The sequence below is a fragment of the Toxorhynchites rutilus genome, chromosome 2 (genome assembly GCF_029784135.1).
Source record: "Toxorhynchites rutilus septentrionalis strain SRP chromosome 2, ASM2978413v1, whole genome shotgun sequence".
NCBI classification, from domain to species: Eukaryota; Metazoa; Arthropoda; class Insecta; order Diptera; family Culicidae; genus Toxorhynchites; species Toxorhynchites rutilus.
This window is the reverse complement of record NC_073745.1, coordinates 265,259,757-265,280,285: the sequence shown is the minus strand read 5'-3', so window position 1 is coordinate 265,280,285 and position 20,529 is coordinate 265,259,757. Positions and strand designations below refer to the sequence as shown.

The following is a 20,529-nucleotide window of genomic DNA, read 5'->3' as shown; positions in this document are numbered from 1 at the left end:
AGGTTCTGTTATATTCTCGCTGTAAATAACATTGAAATACAACAACTTGATTTATATGCCTTATTGAAAAAAGTAAATATGAGCATCTTTTTAAATAAAAAATATATGTTATCAAAAAGTACTTTGTTTATTGAGGAAAAAATATTATGATGATGAAACAATCGGGACGCTGATTAATAATAATCCTTGGTACACAACAAATGAATCAACAGATTCACTACAGATATCTGAAATCATCGTTCATAAGCATCTCGAGAATCTTAAAAAAAACCTTTAATGGATTGCATTTCTATCTACGACTCGCTTCATGAGTATGTACGCGATGTTCAAATTCCATGTTTTTGTTGTACACGAACATGGTTTCCGCTAGTGTTCAATGTTTATCCCAAACACGTCCAATAATAAACAAACACAAAGATGCAGAGATGACATGCATTTCACACATCATAAACAAAGACGATGTTTATAATTCAAGCACATCATGCACAAAACATACCACCCGTTGTCGCATATTGCAAAAATGGCATGAACTCAGAGGCTATGAGTTCATGCACATTTTGCATGTCTGATTAAATAATCCATAGTTTTTTTCCGTGAAAAGAAAACATTATCAGAATAGAAAAAAGCTTTCTATGAGAATGTGAAAAAAAATTCCGCGCATGTTGCCAATTAAAGTGATACGTGATACAAATGCTAGCCAAATAAATATATAAATACCCAAATATTAGATGCATGTTTCAGGAAAGTTTACACCTATTCTTGGTATTTTGATGTGGATAACAAAACATCTCCGCCACGCTCTATTCAATTTTAGTACTTGTTCAAATAGCTAATAAAAGCAGATGTTACATAAATTCAATTTATAAATTGATGCGTGCACTAAATAATAAATTGAGATATCAATTGTCAAGAACTCTGTTATCAGTTGACGCTTATTTTGTTCAGAACAGATAAACAGTTGTTTTAACGTAGAACTACGTTTTTCAGGAAGGGTGCCAAATCAGAAAACAGGTCACGTTTTTATGAAATAAAGTTAACGTTAATAACTATTTTCGCTGTGAACGTAATTCGCTTATCCCTAAACGATTTAAAATCATGAAAACTGGAAGAACTTCCTTTTTCCCATACATTTGTTCTGCCGAGTTGTGTGCTAACCCTGCCCGTATTTCGAATGCTTATAACTCGAACATTTCTTAACAGATCGGATAGATGTTTGCATCAATTGATAGAAAATATTTCTATGCGTCTATCACAATTAATAAAATGTTATTTTTCATGAGATGAACAATTGAATAACTGTAAATATCAAGCGTTATCTAAACGAAAACTACTCACACGTATAAAATAGCGTGCAGTGTGTGTGCGCTATTTTGCACGCTATTTACTAATACTAACGCGAGAACCTTTATAGCATACTTGATAAATGTTAAAGTTCATTGGTTTGAATTCACGGTGGGTAGACAATAAACCGACCAATGATGGGATTAGTTCTTTTTTGCATCAGAAATCATGTTTTCGTTCCTCTTTATATGGACGTAAAAATAAGATTGCGTACGCCGGTATAAAATTAGTGTCAGAGGGAAAATGAAAGTGTCGATTGATTGAAGTGATTGAAGTCAGTTGAATGAAGAGGCAGATTTGTATTAATTAGTCGCGTCAGTTAAAATAACCACTGACTGGACTAGTTCATCAGTCATCCTCGCCAGTCAACGCTAGTCAATTCATTTTCTAATCAAGTCACTTTTTGTTGGCGGCGACTGCCGAAGTAGTTCTAGTCGACGCGAAGCTACGGAAAGTAGAGTCGGTCTTAATTTTTCACGTTCGAGGATTTCGGGCCCTGATGCAAACACAAAACCGCGAGAGCAGCGTGAACATTGTTCGTTTCGTACGCAGTGTTTTATTTGAAACACGGAAGACCGGCTAGCTGTCTAGAGTCATACTAAAACACTGAAATCGCTAGCTGCACGGGCACAATTGATCGCCACTTGTTCCTTTTAACACGATGAGCTCCGAAAAAAATCCTCAATTCATCCTGGTTGTCATTTGGTATCATATGAACGTGTTAGAAGTGTACGTTGATGCGATTTTTGAAAATTGCCTTTTTGTCCGAATGTGCCCCATGTGTGGGGCCGTTTCGGACAGTCGTGGGACACTTTCGGAGAATGAAAAAAAAAATTATGTTTATCAACAATTACTTCCGTTTCCTTTTGTTTCCAGCATAGTCTGTATTTTTCTGTTTATCACTATTTGTCTGAAAGGAAGCTGCTTGCTATGAGAGCCAGTAAAATTTTGTGATTTTGCTTTCTTCCGTTTTCGAGTGGCGGTTTTTCCGCGGTGAAGTTTTTGGAAAAGGTTCAACATTTTCCGGGAACAAAGTTTCCAGAGTAAAAACTATCTGTGCTGTAGACGCAATGTTTTGCAGCATTATTGTATTACGATAAGTCAGTTGCTACCTCCGCTCCAGTAGGTGAAATCATTTGAGCATTCAAAATCCTTGTCCGAAAAAACCTTTCTTGAGAATGGATAGCCACCTGTCATTTTGAATCCAGCTAGGATATTACTCAGATTGAAAGAAGCATCATAAGCCGATGCAACTATACCTGAAAGGTCATGTATAGAAATAGTTTTCCAGGATGGTTGAGTTGCCAATCGTTCTGGGAAACTATGAGCTTTTGCTTAAAAGGGCTTATAACTGAAACATATAGCGGTTGTAAGCGATTTGTGACATCAGGTGGAAAAGATACATGAATTGTGCAATTTTCTCGGCAATATTTAATTGTTTCCAATTAAAAGAGCAATGACATTTTGATTGATTTTCGATTTTTTTATTTTTTTTCAAATGTTGCAGAACTTTGAAAAACAGTATTCCCGTTATGCAACCGTTAGTTGGGAAATTAGCAAAGACAATGGACCAAGCTAGAATCATAAAAACGTTCCATTCGAAACTAGTTCGATAGCTCTTTCCATCTCATTTTTGTTAATGCTGGTTCTATCGGTTTTCTTTTTGTAGTTTCGAACCAACATTAGGTCTGAGAATCAGACTAAATTGATGTATGTTAGTAAACAACAATCAGACACAAATTTTATGAGGTATTAAACAGTGTCCGAATGTGCCCCGTGAACGATGTCCGAATGTGCCCCACCACCATTTGAAGACAAATCATAATTTTATCTAATAAATAGATCTTTATTTCCCCGTTGTATGCACGTTTTTTTTCATTTCATATTAGTTACTAACTGAGGTGGTGTACTAGAATTTCTAAATCGTTAACAAAGGAATTAGGGAAATACTTGTACCTTAAAGCTCAAAAGTTTCTAAACGTGTATGAAAAAGGGCACTGTGTTGTTTTCGTAAGAAATAAACGACCAGGAGATTTTTTTATTTATTTATAATGATACTACATCCCATTGAGAGATTAGATCTTCTTCACAATTTTTCGCCAACAATCCCGATCCATGGCTGCAGTTCTCCAACTCCCGGCTGCACCGATTCTTGCCAAGCCCTGCTCCACCTGGTCCAACCACCTCGCTCGCTGGGCTCCTCTCCTACCGGATTCGATGCGAACACCATCTTTGCAGGGCTGCTGTCCGGCAATCTTGCAACATGCCCTGCCCATCGCACTCGTCCAGCCTTGGCGACTTTCTGAATGCTGGGTTCGCCGTAGAGTTGCACCAGTTCGTGGTTCATTCTCCTTCTCCATACTCCGCTTTCCTGTACACCACCGCGTTCGGAAACTCCAAGCGCTTGTGAGTCCTCTTCAAGCATCGTCCATGCTTCGTGCCCATAGAGAACAACCGGTCGAATTAGGGATTTGTACATGGTACACTTCGTACGGGGTCGGAGTTTGTTGGACCTCAAGGATTTGCGGAGCCCATAGTAGGCACGACTTCCATTGACAATGCGTCTTCGAATTTCAGGGCTGTTGTTGTTGCCAGTTGTTATCAACGAGCCAAGGTAGACAAATTCCTTTACCACCTCGAGCTCGTCGCCGTCGATCACAACACTACTACCAAGAAGAACTCTGTTGCGATCAGTCCCTCCAGCTAGCATGTATTTAGTCTTAGACGCATTGATCCCAAGCCCAATCAGCCCTGCTTCGTGTTTCAGTCGGGTATACAAGTCGGCTACCGTCGCATGTGTTCTTCCGATTATGTCCACGTCGTCGGCGAAGCAGATAAACTGACTAGACTTGTTGAAAATCGTGCCCCGCATGTTGAAGCCCGCTCTCCGCATAACACCTTCCAGCGCCACGTTGAATAGCAGACAGGAGATTCCATCGCCTTGTCGAAGTCCCCTGTGAGTCTCAAATGATTCCGACAGCTCACCTGAGATCCGCACACTGCACCGCACACCGTTCATCGTTGCCTGAATCAGTCTTGTCAGCTTTCGGGGAAAGCCGTTTTCGTCCATGATCCTCCATAGCTGTCGTCGGTCGATTGTATCATATGCGGTCTTGAAGTCGACGAAGATGTGGTGTGTAGGGACCTGATACTCGCGGCACTTTTGGAGGATCTGCCGCAGTGTAAAAATCTGGTCCGTCGTCGAGCAACCGGGCATGAATCCGGCCTGATAACTTCCCACAAATCTACTTACTATTGGCGATAGGCGGCGGAAGAGGATCTGAGACAAAATTTTGTAGGCACCATTCAGGATTGTGATGGCACGATAGTTCCCACAACCCAACTTGTCGCCTTTTTTATAGATGGGGCATATTACCCCGTCCTTCCACTCCTTCGGTAGCTGTTCTGTGTCCCAGATCCTGACTATCAACCGCTGCATACACTACAAGTTTTCTCGGACCTCCCTTGAAGAGCTCCGCTACGAGGCCATCCTTACCAGCTGTTTTGTGGTTCTTGAGCTGATTAATGGCCTCCTTAACTTCACCCATCGTCGAGGATGGTACGTCGTCGTTGTTCATTGCACCGGTGTAGTCCTCCTCAACGCCGTTTTGGTCTCCTGTCTGCGCGCTGTTCATGTGTTCATCGTAGTGCTGCCTCCACCTTTCGATCACCTCGCGTTTGTTCGTCAAGATGCCTCCTTCCTTGTTTCTGCACATTTCGGCCCGCGGCACAAAGCCTTTGTGCGAGACGTTTAGTTTGTTGAAAAACTTCCGCGATTCTCGAGAACGATAAAGCAGCTCCATCTCCTCACACTCTTTCCCTTCCAGGCGGCGCTTTTTTCCCGAAAGAGATGTGTTTGCTGCCTTCGTTTCAGTCTGTATCGTTCCACGTTTTGTCGAGTCGCTCGTTGCAGCATGGCTGCGCGTGCTGCATCCTTCTCGTTCAGGAGCGCTCGGCACTCGTCGTCAAACCATTCGTTCCGTTGTCCTCGTTGTTCATACCCGACGACGGTCTCTGCTGTGCTGCTAATTGCAGATTTTAAGGAGTTCCAGCATTCATCGAGGGGAACAGCATCCAGTTCGTCTACCCCCGGTAACGCAACTTCAAGACGCTGCGAGTATGTTGCAGTAACGTTCGGCTCCTGTAGTCGTCGTAGGTGGTACCGTGGTGAGCGCTGGTGTCTCATGTTATTGACGACTGACAGTTTAGAACGCAGTTTGACCATCACCAGGTAGTGGTCTGAATCGATGTTAGCGCCACGATAGGTTCTGACGTCGATGATATCCGAGAAGTGCCGACCGTCGATCAAAACGTGGTCAATTTGTGTTTCTGTTTGCTGTGGTGATCTCCAGGTGTAACGGTATTGGAGGGTGTGCTGGAAGAAGGTGCTACGTATGGCCATGTTCTTGGAGGCAGCGAAGTCGATAAGTCTTAGGTCGTTTTCGTTGGTTCGCTGATGGGCGCTGAACCTGTCAATTACCGGTCTGAATTCCTCCTCCTGGCCGACCTGAGCGTTCAAATCACCGATTACGATTTTGATGTCGTGTTTTGGGCAGCGATCGTATTCACGCTCTAGCTGCGCGTAGAATTCTTCTTTATCGTCATCGGTGCTAGCTAGATGGGGGCTGTGGACTTTTTTTTTTTTTTTTAACAACAGTTTTATTTTATTAGGCTCATTTAGCAATTCAGCTGTAACAGAGCCGAATTTATTCGTGTACATTTGTTATCTTAAGATAACTTTTGTATTATATTACACTGTTACCATTTTGAGGCGTAAGAGTATCGCTATTTATCGATAAACATTTGTTTTATCTATAACACAGTAGCCGTTAAGGCGTAAGAGAATTCCTAATTCTATCGATCCACAACACATGTCGCTTTTTTCGGCGTAAGAATATTGCTATTGTTCGAATGTTTACAGATGGGTTGTTCACAGTGAGACTGTTGATATGAGGCTTCCTTTGTTGCGTTATTAATAGTGCCAATTACCGATGCAGCAGACCGAAAATGTGAGCGGTAAGGGACTGGGATTACCGACACATGATGATTGTTGCGTGGACATAGTAGCTAGAATAACACACAAAGATGGTCAGTTGAGGGGCCCTGAGTTATGAACTCATGATCGTTCGCTTAGTAGCGGACACGCAACCAATTAGGCTACGAAGACCCCCGAAGACCCCCGAAGACCCCCGAAGACCCCCTGTGGCTGTGGACGTTGATAATGCTGATATTGAAGAAGTGGCCTCTCATCCTCAATCTGCACATTCTTTCATTGATCGGCCACCAACCAATCACCCGTTTTTGCATCTCCCCCATCACGACGAAAGCTGTACCCAGCTCGTGTGTGTTGCCGCAGCTCTGATAGATGGTATATCCACCATGGAACGATCGCACCATCGAACCTTTCCAGCATACCTCCTGCAGCGCTACGATGTTGAAATTGCGGGCTCTCAATATTTCCGAAAGAATTCGGGTACTTGCAAGAAAATTGAGGGACTTGCAGTTCCATGTTCCGAGTTTCCAATCTCTAGTCCGTGTTCTTTGCGTGGGTCTAGTCCGATTTTCCTGTCTCGAATTTCTTTGTGAATTTTCCTGTGCGTTTTATTTTTACGGATGGCTTGCAGAGCCTGCACCAACCTCCTGTCTCGCCGGAGAACCGTCGTGCACAGCTCTTTTTAGAGTCCCCGCTGGCACGAATACAGTGATCAGCCGCCCCTAACATGGGGATCAGACGCTGTTTTGAGCCGCACCTCCATGGTGAACAGACGCTCGGATAGGCCCTATCTTCACTATGGTTACTCGTACCCCAGCCGGCTCCACGGAGAGGTAGGGATGAAGTTACTGGACAGGAAGCTAAGGACCACGAATGGGGTCTATTTTATGCCTGCAGGTACGCGAAGTACCGATGGTACGCTTAGTCCAGTCATTTACCAACCAAACGACCAGGAGATGTCAAACCATATGACAGCCGTTGGTTGAAGGGCTGTTAACTTACTTATATTTTAAATTTGGTTGAAAATTGTACCACTTATTTTATATAAGCGTTGTACGAAACTGCCCCCCTTTCCCCTACTAAATGACCAACTGAGAGAGCACAGATTGTGTGTGCAAATCTACCAATCATAATGCGGGTTCTTCGTTTATCTAATGTATTCATGTAGAGGAAGTGCGGGTATAACAGACAGTGGGGGTATAGTTCGATTTGTATAGTTACATTATGGATTTCAAATTTCTGTCGATGGGAACCCCTCCTACATGCTATTCTGTAATATTTAAACCATCCTATGACAATGAATACTGATCGAAAGTGGAATAGGGAAACAAAAACCGAAAATCAAAAAAAAAATCCACGTATCGATGTAACTTTGCGGCTTCGATATTAAGCATTTTGAGTGGTTTTATTGTAAAATTGAATTCGCTGATGGTTATATTTCGGTTTGTGAGTTAACAGAGAAGCGATATTAGGTATGTTCGTAAACGTAAATTCATTCGTGAGTGGTAAATTAAAATTATTGACTCCATCGAAAAATTAAAGTTTGATGCTCACTTTAGGACCAACAAAAAAAAACTAGCAGTCGCGGTTGTGTCAAACGGTGTATAACAACAATGTTCAAGACTTATACCGTGATTACAAAAACAAACAACTCTGATAAAATTGAGAGATGAAACCTCATCAAATAATGAAGAAGTCATCTCTGCCTCATCCAGGATGTTTATCAACGGCAGCGGAGAAACCGCTAAAACTTCCCATTTCCGCCGGATGCCAGCAAATAGTTTAGCGCACTCATATGTGAATGTGAGTTCCACTATCCCCATAGGAAAAAAGGAAGAATTGGGAGTGGGTGGCGCGTTTATTTGGGATGCGCTGTCGTCACTCTCCGGCGATTCCGCCAGACCAATACCAACAAAATAAGAATGACGTCATAGTGATTACATAACATAACAGCTCCGGGCTCTCGGTGATAATCCGAGCAAAAATACACGCTCTACGCTCATCGGGAACATGCCGAACAGAGTCCAAGCGTGCAGAACATGAACCAGGAGATTCGAGTTACAATGTTTTTAATTAAATTCGTCCCTCTAGCCGAGACTTCTCCATTTTATGCACGACATTACGATAGTGATACGGGAATGTGCGAAGCGCATAAAAACTTCCGCTTGTTAAGTGTGTCTCAATGACACTTTCCCAGACTTGATTGTTTACTTTCTGTTTTTCTTTGTGCACTTCTGCTTCGCTCGTATATTCTGCTTGAAAATGAAGTGACTTCAATGGCATAACTTAGCCAATAAACGTGACCCGTTGCCGGGGCAACGTAATCATGATTTGTGATTATCTAACTGACGATAAATGTCCCTTGGGGCGATGGGATTTCAACAGGGACGAGAATAGTGGTTCTACGATGGAGCTACAAATTCGATTCGATAATGGCGAACGGTGAGATTTGTGGGTTAATCCATTCCAACGAACAACCATCTTCTGTAGAATGGAATCGATCCGGAAAAAGCATAATGCTATGTGCCTAGTAGAATTAACTATTACAAACATCTCAAACCCGCTTCTAAACAAATTATCAATTTGGAACATCCTACACAGGTTAAAAGATCCTCGGTATAGGTTTCTGAGTTCAAACTACCGCATTGGAAATTTCATAAAAACAATTTCCCCATGTGTTGTGCATAGTGATTCTGCTGATTTTGCACTCTTATTCTTGTTTTCGTTCGAATCAGATACGTTTGAAAGTTTTGTCCATTCATATTTTTTTTTTGTTTTCGTTCGAAGCAATTCGATCCATTCGATCTTGCGTTCAAATGCGAAAAATATAGTTGTTAACTTCGGTTCGACAATTTGATTATCCAAAGTACTCTACAAAGTACCATGCTGAATAGAGCGAAATTCTATGATTATCCGTCGCGTGTTCTGTTCAAAGTACCGTTCTGAATCATATTTCGGACGCTTAAGGCAAATGATGCAGAAAACAGATCTAAACTTTATGCACAGGTACTATTTGGTTGATATTTTATATAAATTAGTTCAATATGCTTTTAAGCTTTCGACTTTGGTACCTATTTGATTGACAACATAAAAAAATCATCGAATAAAATGCTTTTTAAAAGAAGCGAATAAGAATCAAACTTCGGACACTAAATCAAATTTCGGACAGATTTTATTCAAATTTCGGACACTTTATTTCGTAATTTTTTGGACGAAAAATTATTTTCCTAAAACTCTTCCATGAATCGCTTTTTTGTAGGACATTTTCGAGTTAAAAAAATTTAATAAAAAAATGATCAAAAATATTTAGCCTCCATGGACTCCATTTTTGACGCGCTATAACTTGAGACTGAAAAGGACAATCACAACACTTGTAGCACAGATTGTCGTCTTTAAATAGCCGTATAGTATGACCTGATGCGATAAGTACAACACAAGATATGTTTAAGTGTTGTCATATATTAACAATATACGAGATTTCATTTTCCCCAACCCAATATTTCTGAGTTCTTTTTTATGCTTCGATATAACGTACAATTTTAAAATTAAAATGTACGTTAGATCGAGGTTCCCCTTTATTTAGTTCTATTTTATGGCAATGAGGGTTGACTTCTAACATTGTATTTGACGCATTTTGAAAACAGAAACTAATTTCACATCCCAAAAAAATCCTGAAGTTAATGAACCGCAAAGCGATAGAAAAGGAAGCGGAAAACAGAATCAAACTGACGCCCACACATTTTTTCTATCAACTCAACCGCAAACCCAAACCAATTATAGCTGAAAGGCAAACAAGATGTTAATAAGCTTTACCGCGTCCCCGGCAGAAACCACGTCCCCAGCGAAAACGCATTTTACACCCCTAATTTCGCCAGCCGCAATCAAGTTCAAAAATACCTCCGGGAGGTGTATTTTAACGGTATTAAAACTTTATCCGAGTTCGCCCACAATATCTGTAAAGTGTGCTACACAGGAATGCTATTTCCGACCGCACAGAATCTAAAAATATATGGCAATAACGCCTCTGCGCCGCTGCATATTGAAGCCAGTAGTATGATGAATGAAAACTTGTATTTCATAATTAGATCTGAGTATTTTACAACGCATATACACGCACGTAATCAACGATTAGTTCGGGATTCGTCCAAGTGCGGAACCAAGTGTTCCTATTTTGGTAGAAATGATACTCAGCTTTGGGGCTGGTGTTATTCCATGGCTTTTGCGCTCCCAGTGTTCCTGTTCTACAGAAATCTGGGAAATCAGTCACCCCACCAACGCCCACGCCGAGAGAGATGTAAAACTGCAAATAATCAAATCAATCATAATTCACATTCCACTACTGAAAATTACCTCTCGATCGAACGGTGACAATGCGTTTTCCGCATTCCATAGATTAGCCTGCGAGAGCCCGTTACCAAGTCCATAATCCTTAAACTTTCCCTTCAAGGTTGCATATTGAAATCCGTCCACGGATAGGATGATACCATCCGGTTTCCAGGTCAGACCATAGACGTGGAAACCGTCACTGAAATGTTCGTCCAGCACGTTTGCCTTCAGGAAAGCCTCCCTCAGTTTGGCCCGATTGGTAATGATAGCACCACCTCGTAGCCGATGTCCATCGATTTGAATACCTTCACGACTGATCAGTTCTTCGTTGGATAGCAGATGTGCCACCACCAGCATGCCCGAGCCGATATCAGCATAACCGTAGTAGTTTTCCGCCGGCTGCAGGAGCATATCTAGCGAAACGACAAAAAAAACTTGTTCAAAACTCAGGATTTGATTCAAATTATCGAACGAATTAAAATGATAGTCACGAAGTCGTGGCATCAATTGTCCCATGGAACCCCGCTTCCCACCACGCGCTTCTGAAGCGCTAAAAGAAAATGTTGGCGCTAATTACGTGGAAAAATCCAATCCCCTTTGGGCAGCTTGGCGCGAATCTCCACTCGACCGTACTGGAAACGGAAGCTACTTTTGGTGTTCAGTTTCGCCGAAACGACCGGCGGAAGGATACTGGAGAGTGCAGCCTGCCGGCGACATTCGTGTTCATTGTTGGTGGGTGATGTGCATCTGGGTGAGAAAAAGTTGAAACAGAAGCAAATGTTACTGGAATGTTGTCTATGATCGGGCGTGGATGAACGATTCGGTGTGTAGAGAAAATTTTTAAATGTATTAAAAATCGTTCCATATCGATAGTGCAGCGTTTGCCTCATAGCAAAAATTGCCTCGAAAAGTGCCAATTGGCGAATCATCACCCATAAAAAAGCACGGAATTCAAACTTCTCCGACTTTCGTTGAATGACATACTCGTCCCACGTATTTTGTTCAAGTCCTCCGCTTTGCGCTCTTCTCAACAGAAGCCATTTCTATTAATATTTTCGATCTCGATTTGCTTAGGTGTCATCCTTGGTGGAGATCCACAGCTCAATCCGAAACGAAGACATGTGATGACGCAAAAAGGAAAGAACAAGCGATGTTCATTGCTTTATATCTAGAACAATACTGAAAGTTTGCCTCAGCGAGATCCAATATTTTTGCTCCAGGCAAATATTCCCCTTCGTTCGTTCTTTTTCTTCTTCTCTTCTTTGTTCACGGAGTTTTTAAATCATTCCCCTTCGTTGGTCACCGATAAGTCGCTCGTTATTGACGGCATGGGTAGGGAAGCTCACAAATGACAAATGTGTGGGAAAATGGAAATGCTTCTAGTTTTCATCAATTTAAACCGTTTATACACCAGGGGATTGTAATATATAGCATAAAAAACAAATCTTAGGAAATGTCCGATTCGTTTGGTATGTAAATCGTCAAAATCCGTTCGCGGCAAAAATAGTTATTAACGTGACCTGATTTATGATTTGGCGCCCTTAATGAAAGACGTAGTTCTACGTCAAAAAATCATTTCATATTTCAAGTAATTTTAACACAACCGCCACCATACACAATTTTACACTTACACTTGCGCTAAAAGTTTCACAATGCATGGTCGGTCATTGATGATGTCTCACGAAGCAACCAACAAAAGTTCCAAATTTAAATTTTATTTATATTCTATCAAACATGAATTCTATTCAGTTCAATGAAACATCATTCTTCAATCAATCCATCGAAAGATTCTTATTGGGACGAAAAAAAAACGGGTGGGTAATATCGGGGACATAACCGGAGTGACGTAGGACTATACAAAGGGGACAACTTTTGTTAAATATATATTTTAAATATATTGTTTTATTTTCTTCTCCTACGTAAATACCTATCTATCTACCTGAAAAATGGATTAGTTTACTGTTTTCTCTTTATGAATATGTTGATGGTTCTGAAAAGAACCTTTGGTGTTGTGTTTTTGTTATCACTCGATATTCCCATCTTGTTCGGTTAAACCTTCCTGTTTAGCTATTGCGTTTGCCATTCGCCACAGCTTTCACAGTTGGAAAATTTCTTCCCATCCAGTTTGTGACATGTTGTTCAGTAAATTACATTTAATGCGACGTGCCGGAGAAACACTTTGCTACTCACTGAAACTAATTGTTGCCTTGATGAGCGCCGAACCGAAGCTGCTCTGTTCTTGATGCGGGTTTTCTGATTGTCGTGAGCAGTTTTGCAAGCCAACTCGAGCACTCCGACGGCCGAAACTCTATCATCGCTGTTAGGTATACTGGTGCTCCGGCACCAATCCGTTCGGCCTAGTTACCCTTGCGGAGCAATCAGTGAATGCGACCAACAGGGAATTGGAGACCTGCACGGTTCGAGTGAGACTTTGCCTTTCCCTTAACTTGTCCTCCTTTGTTACGTCCACGATGCCGATGCCGTACAACCACACGGGTTTACGGTTTGAAAGAAAATAAGATATTTTTTTTGGGGTCAGCGTGTTTTATACTCTAGCGGTACACACTCACAGGATAGAGACAAATCGGCAGACTCAGCCTGAGGGGCGAGTCCAACGAGACGAACGAATGAGCGTTAAAAGGGAGCGATGGCAAAAAAATACATTCATTACGATTTGTTGGCTCGTTGGATTCACATGCAGGCTAAAAAGGGTCCTTTTCAGGATCACAAAATTATCTTCAATCTAAAGAGTTTATTGTTTTGTTCTCACTTGATATCCCCATCTTGTTCGGCTAAACCTTCCTGTTTAGCGATTGCATTTGCCACTCGCCACAGCTTTCACAGTTGGAAAATTTCTTCCCATCCAGCTTGTGACATATTTTGCAGTAAATTACATTCAATGGCACGTCGCATTACCACCACTCAGTATCGGATTGGAGGTAATTTTAACCTGTAATTGAACATTTCCGATGACAGTGGTACAGTGTCGACTTTCAATGTGGAGTCATAATTTGGACCCCGAACTCTATGTTTACAAAAATGTCCAACTAAATATGTCGCATTACAGGTCCGTCCAATTAGCTAAATGTCGAGATAAGTGTAAATTACTGTACTTTCAATCTAGAAGCATTTTAAGAATTGGTGAAAATCAATAAGCTCAGAACAACGGCCAAATTCACATACTCATCATATCCTGGCAAACAAATTATGAAAAAATCAATTTGTGTTTTATTATTATTTTGGATATTGTTTAAGAAAGCATTGAACTGTATTCAACTCTTTTTTGGAAGGTTTAATAGCCCTGAAAAGCGCCTTGTTTTATGGAATGGTTCCAATTTAGAAAACTTAGTACTCGTGGTTTTGAAAAAAAACATTTCGAACGCCCTCGATGCCGCCTTGTTCTTGGATTTGAACAAACTTTTTTCTTCTGCTACCTGATGCCGTTTTGCGATTGCGTTTGCCACTCGCCACTCGCTGCAACTGCCTGTTGTTGTCTTGATGTCCACCGAACCGAATGTGTTCTGTTCCGAATGCGGGTTTTCTTATCGTCGCGAGCAGCTTTGCTAGCTAACTCGATTACTTCGACGGCCGAAACTATATAACGTCGGCTAGGTGGACTGGTGCACTGGTACTAACGCGCTCGGCCTAGCTACCCTTGCGGGGAACTCCGGATCAACACGGTTCGAGCGGGATTTCGCCTTTCCCTTCACTTTTCCTCCTTTACCATGTCCAGACATGGCTGCTTGGGTTGGTTTGTTGATGTGTTGTGATGCGAACCGATGTGGTGTACGGTTTGAATGAGAATGATCGTTACGGCAGCGGAGCGGGGATTTTTAAGCTGACTGGCTGGCTCGAGAATTACGCATGTGTGAGACTGCGACCAATGTTTCGTTCATTTTTTTCTTTTTCCTTTCCAATCGTGCTTCATTCTATTTCGCTGCTGCTCTGGTTGCCCGTTTTGGTCGGTACGATTTGAGGAGCACAAAATTGACCAATCAAAAATGGGCACATAGTGCATTTGGACAATGCTTGATATTTCACAATTATTCAATTATTCATCTCAAGAAAAATGAAATGTTATTCGTTATGATAGATGCGTAGATATATTTCCTATCAATTGATGCAAAAACCTTTGCGATCTATTGAGAAATGCTCGAGTTATAAGCGTTCCAAATCTTGCATTTTTTCCTACTTGTTCAGTGCCTAGATTTCCATTTCACCCCCTATATCTTCCGGTTAGACGTAGTCCTACGTCAAAAACACTCGTTCATCGCTCCCAACTTATTCGCCAGCACGTATGCAATCAGCAATGCTCACGCTAGTCATAATGAGCACTATCCATTGTGCGCGTCGACCACGAGGGTATTTATATGCTAATTTCTCTCAGGTAGCTTGAATTTGAAATCTTTGTTAGGGAATACATGTTTATGTATTTGTAATGCCGATTTACCCCAGGTAGATTGGTTTTGATGTCTCTGTTAGGGAACAAACTCCGGTGAGAACAAAGGTTCCCTTTACTTTGATGTATTTGCAATGCCGATTTCTCCGTATCTTCAATTTCGACCAATCAGAACGATGTATTTCCATTTGGAGATTTTTCGATGGTTTGATAGTTAGTTTCATATGATATATTATTTTATCCATTGTGATGAATTGTTATTGAGTGCTCAAATCGATTGATGCAAATATCTTGTAAATCCATCATAAAATAACTGACCAACAAATGTAAGGACATGAGCCGCCGCATGTGTCGTCAATTTAAACCAATCAGAAGTGGGTATTTCCGTTAGGATAGGGTTTGAGATTTTTCAATTATTCGATAGTTAGTTTCATGACATATATTGTGTTATTCAATGTAAAACAAATGTTATGGAGTGCCAAAATTGATTGACGCAAAAATCTCATCAATCCATCATGAAATGACTGAGCAACAAGCGTTTGAAATTGGGCAATTTTTACGGTGTGCTCGATTTTCGATTTTCAATTTGTACCCCAATATGTTCCCGAAAGACGTAATCCTACGTCAAAAAAAAACACGTACGCGAAGGGGAGAACGAGGTAAGACGACCACTCTAAGCATGGATAACAATTAAACACAATGTATACAAAACTAAAAAAAAATGATTTTCGTCTTTCCAGATCGGGGTCCCTCCTAAACTCCGAAATATCAGCTCAATTTTGCATATGATGTGCATATACTCAGATACTCAGATACTTGGGTGATTTTTCAGTTTTCGAAAAACTCAAAAATATCACAATAAAAATATATTCAAAAATATCGAAAGGTGGGTCTTTTAAGATACAAAAATTTAAAAATCAAATTAAATATTTGAGTAACATCAAATTTTTCAGAAAATTTCAATGAAAAATCAATCGTAATTAAAACTGGTCATATGATAATGAACATTGTGATTTTGAGTAACGTACACCATATGGTCGGGGTTCTGCCAAAACGAACCAAGCGCCAAAAACATTATTTTGAGATATTTCAATTTGAAGTTTGGGCTCCCACTAATTGACTGTGTCGGATCAAATCTATCATTTTATCGCTCACGTGTTACAAACAGAATGTCAAACATTATACTCTCTTTCATGCTGTAAGCACGCATCTTCGTCAATTTCTGAATCAGAACCTTTAGAAATATGAGAAACACAAAATTATATTTTTGCTAGACACGCAAAACTTCGTTTTCTTTGCAGCCAGAGCGAACTAAGTCCATGCTAGCTATTAACATAATATCATTACATAACACATTAGTGTTTTGTAGCGGCAATATCGAAGTCGCAAAAATTACATCCGCATGCAAAATCACTCTATTTTTGTTTCCCTTTTTTAAGTCTTCACTCTCATGGGATAGTTCAAGTATTACCGTTCTGAATCATTTTTCGGACACTTTGTTCTAATATCTGGAAATGCTTCATACACTGATGATATAACTATAAAATTAATATCACAATTGCTTCTTTAGAGTAATTCCTTGGTTTCCCTATCACTTCATTTAAGAATTACATTTGAATTATTACATAGCAGGAAAAAAATCAACATCACTACTCATTATCGTTTGTGTTTGACGTTTGTTTAGCGTGAGCACGTAGAATTTACCCGTTCATAAATATTCAAATTTCTCCAGTGTTTCATCAGTTCTCATCATCGTTAACAGTTTACTGTGATTGCTTGGTGAGTGTTTCGCAGTTGACTATAAAATGAAGGGCTTAGAATGAAAGGGGTGTAAGTGATTTGATCGATTTCTCTACATCTACTCTCTCTTTTGGTCATAACTAAGCTGCAAATACTTTCCCAGCTGTATTTGACAATGTGGAAGATAGGTCAGAACCTTATCTATCGGATTCTGTAGCAAACCTAAATTGGAACGTATCTGCAGTTGATTTATTAACCAAAAAAAAAGTTGATGAAGAGAAATCGATCAAGTCACTTACACCCCTTGCATTCTAAGCCCCTCAAATATAATCAAGTGTAATGTAATTTTCGTCCAAAAAATTACAAAATAAAGTGTCCGAAATTTGAATTCAATCTGTCCAAAATTTGATTTAGTGTTCGAAGTTTGATTCTCATTCGCTTCATTTGGAAGGCATTTTATTCGATGATTTTCTTGTTTTCAAACAAATAGGTACCAAAGTAGAAAGCTTAAAAGCATATTGAACTAATTCATTAAAAATATCTACCAAATAATACCTGTGCATAAAGTTTAGATCTGTTTCCTGCATCATATACCTTAAGCGTCCGAAATATGATTCGGAACGGTATATCAGGTTTTTCAATAAGAGTGCTACAAAAGTGTTTTAAATAGGGGAAGTGGGGGCATAGTGGTTACCCTAACGAATATGTTCATTTCCAGCATCCACATACCGCTACAATTCCCGTTTTTATAAGAATATTATAGTTCAACTCATTGTTGTTCAAGATAGCATACGGCTTTGACTATAAAAATTCAAAAGTTTTTTTTAAACGTTTTTTTTTGCTTGGAGGTAAAGTGGTCACCTAGTAGGGGCAAAGTGGCCACTCGCACATATCAAGCTAAATGGGATAGATTTAAGCGTTTTTTTTCGTCCTAATTTTTTCAAACCATATTCGATATAGTAGGTACATGTATGAAATAAGCTTGGTCTATTCACCTAGAATCTCAATTCAAATTTTCCCATGCATACAAAAACGTTGTAAGAAACACATAACGTTCCGCATAATGAGGCTTGGTTAAGTTGGACTGGAATATTTATCCAGGGTCCAAGCCAAAAAAGGATCCTTTTCAAGGGCAGAATGTGATGCTTTAGTGAACAGAACATTGTAAGTCGTTATTCACCTATGACCACTTTGCCCCTAAACATCAGCGTAATTTCTATGCTAATTAATCACTGAGATTAAACAAAATATGTGTTCACCTCTCTTAGAATATATGAACAGTCGTCTAAACTGATGATTTGTCCAATACATCAGATTGAATAAACTAAATTTCACGAGATATTCCTTAGATACCGTGCGCACCGAACTACGGCCTGATGGCTATCGAGAGAGCAATTTCTGTTTTGATTCATTTTTTGACATGCGACAGCTCTACTGAAGTACAGGGTGACTCAAAAGTCACTAAATTCTTCAAACATAAGATGACTATCAATACGGCATCAATAGTCAATAGTTATACTACCAAACAAGCAGGTGACCACTTTGCCCCCCATGACGCTCAATTGTTGATCTGACAAGACGATTATGACGACCTTGAGCTGGACGTAGCGCTCTTAAAGTTGAGGCCATCGACTCAGAACTTTGATACTAAATTTTAATAATCTCGACTCGTCGTTGGATCGTATATCTTTCCATTATGAAATGGCGAACGCTACTGAAGAGAAATGTTAAGAGAGCGGGAAAAAATATGGCGTCGTTTGCTGTCCCTAACGGTCTACTTTTGTAGCGTCCCTATTGACATACCCGTTAGAATAACACGAAGGAGAGGTTTCATTAACAAAGATATTAAATTCAAAATGTAACTATTTTCCTTCGTTTCCTGTCCATTTTACTTGCACTTCCCTTACAGCTGATAACATAAATATTACAAATTCAACCCACCAATATTTTCTAAACCACCATAAGTAAATCGATAAAAATTTCAGTAAAATCGCAAGTGAGATAATAATTTTATTACCAAATTGTTTGACTCACATTCATTAAAACCAGTATTTGGTAACAATGTTCGTTTACATACCCTTGTAGAATCAGCTCCCCGGTTCGAATTCGCTCATCGTTAAAAGTGGGATCCATGTTGAGCAACGTTGGGACGATGAAAAGATGCCCACCGGCAACATAACTGTTCTCCGGCGATGCTTGATAAGATACAAACTCTGCCGACTACAAGAGGGTATTATAAACAATTATCGATTTACAGTTTACTCTGGAGAGTTCTCTGTTCATTGTTCGAAAAATTTCCTTCCTGTTCGCAATTGAAATTCATTATTTTCGTAACTTTATCACTGAATTCTAGTTGGCAAACATAACGTTAAATTGAATTGCCTCTCACGCATAGCTCACCTCGGTATCAAGCGGAATCCGGACTTCACGTTGCCATTTACTCAAATCCAACGTTTGAAATGTGTCCTCGAAAATCAAGTTCCCTGCACAGGTGGATCCCCCATTCACGGTGGTAACGGTCGACATACACGGTGGCGCCGTAGTAGTGGTTGTTTTTGTCGTTTTAGTTTTAGTAGTTTTTGGCTTCTCAGTAGTTGTGGTAGTGGTTGTTGTGGTTGCAGGCATATTCTTCCGAACTATATGCTTCTTGTCTGCTACCCAATAAGCTTTATCATTATGCTGGACATAGAACCAATAGTAGATGGATTGTCCCTCTTTGACGTTGGCTTTCGTGGTTTCAAACACCCAATGACCATTTTCCGGAGCGGATACATCCTGAGTAAAGTCGCCTTCTTCGAACCCACTGAATGGACTGTTTACGCGAGCATGAAACGCAAACAGTTTGATGCCGGGCGTATCTGTTGGCAATATTTTTCAATCCTGTTATTTGACGATTAAATGTTGTGCCAATGTACCAACCTGGAATACTAGCTCGGAATCCTTTCGGCGTTAAGTACTCGAAAAGCACATCTGGAACCGAAAACTTTCCACCATTCATGCAAAGAGTTCCGCGAATGAAGTAAACCAGTACAATCAACAACACTTGTTTCATCTTGAGATGCTGATTAAGAACTAACCGTGTGATTTTTTCAGAACGAGAAGTGAGAGATAGAATGTGAAGAAAAAATCGCTGGGATTCACACAGTGATCAAACGGTCTTCGATCATTTCATTTCTGTGTCTTATCATGGTCTAGTATTTATGCTTTGGCTTGAAAAACTATGTCGCATGTCGATTGAAAGAATTTCATTATAAAGTACATTTTGTCATCAATGAGCCGGATGGTAAATTATACTTACAATGCGACTGTCAACGAATTTTTGCTTAAAAAAGTGCAATGCAAGTCAATTTATCATCCCACACATTGCTGGCGAAATGTAACTTATGGCGGGTTTACATTAGGGAGATCTATAGCTATAGATGGATTTATTCACGTGAAAATAGGTGTAAACGGGTGAGAATAAATATGATACACTTATTTGAGGTATATAAAACTTGAATAAATTCTGTATATGTAAACGCTTGTGAATTTCTTACTGGTGAGAAATCACTAAAGTTGGATGCAGTTCTACTTCAGGTAAATAAATTCACCGAAAATATGAGTATATTCATTATAGAAGTTCACGCTAGTGTAAACGGTTGATGCGATTTCTATAAATCTCATCATATTTCTTCACATGAATATATCACTAGTCTAAACCCACCCTTAGAATAGAACGCAGACTTAATTT

At 40.1% G+C, this 20,529-nt stretch overlaps 1 protein-coding gene across 1 annotated transcript; it reads right to left on the bottom strand.

Moving 5' to 3' along the window:
* Positions 1–10,386: 10,386 nt before the first annotated feature.
* LOC129770630 (beta-1,3-glucan-binding protein) lies at positions 10,387–19,986 on the bottom strand. Its single transcript, XM_055773590.1, has 6 exons — positions 19,719–19,986; positions 19,200–19,657; positions 18,877–19,019; positions 11,238–11,407; positions 10,685–11,073; positions 10,387–10,634 (listed from the first exon to the last, which is right to left on the bottom strand). The coding sequence occupies exons 1-6, from the start codon at positions 19,849–19,851 to the stop codon at positions 10,431–10,433; spliced, it is 1,497 nt and encodes a 498-aa protein (XP_055629565.1). The 5' UTR covers positions 19,852–19,986; the 3' UTR covers positions 10,387–10,430.
* Between the last annotated feature and the right edge of the window lie 543 nt (positions 19,987–20,529).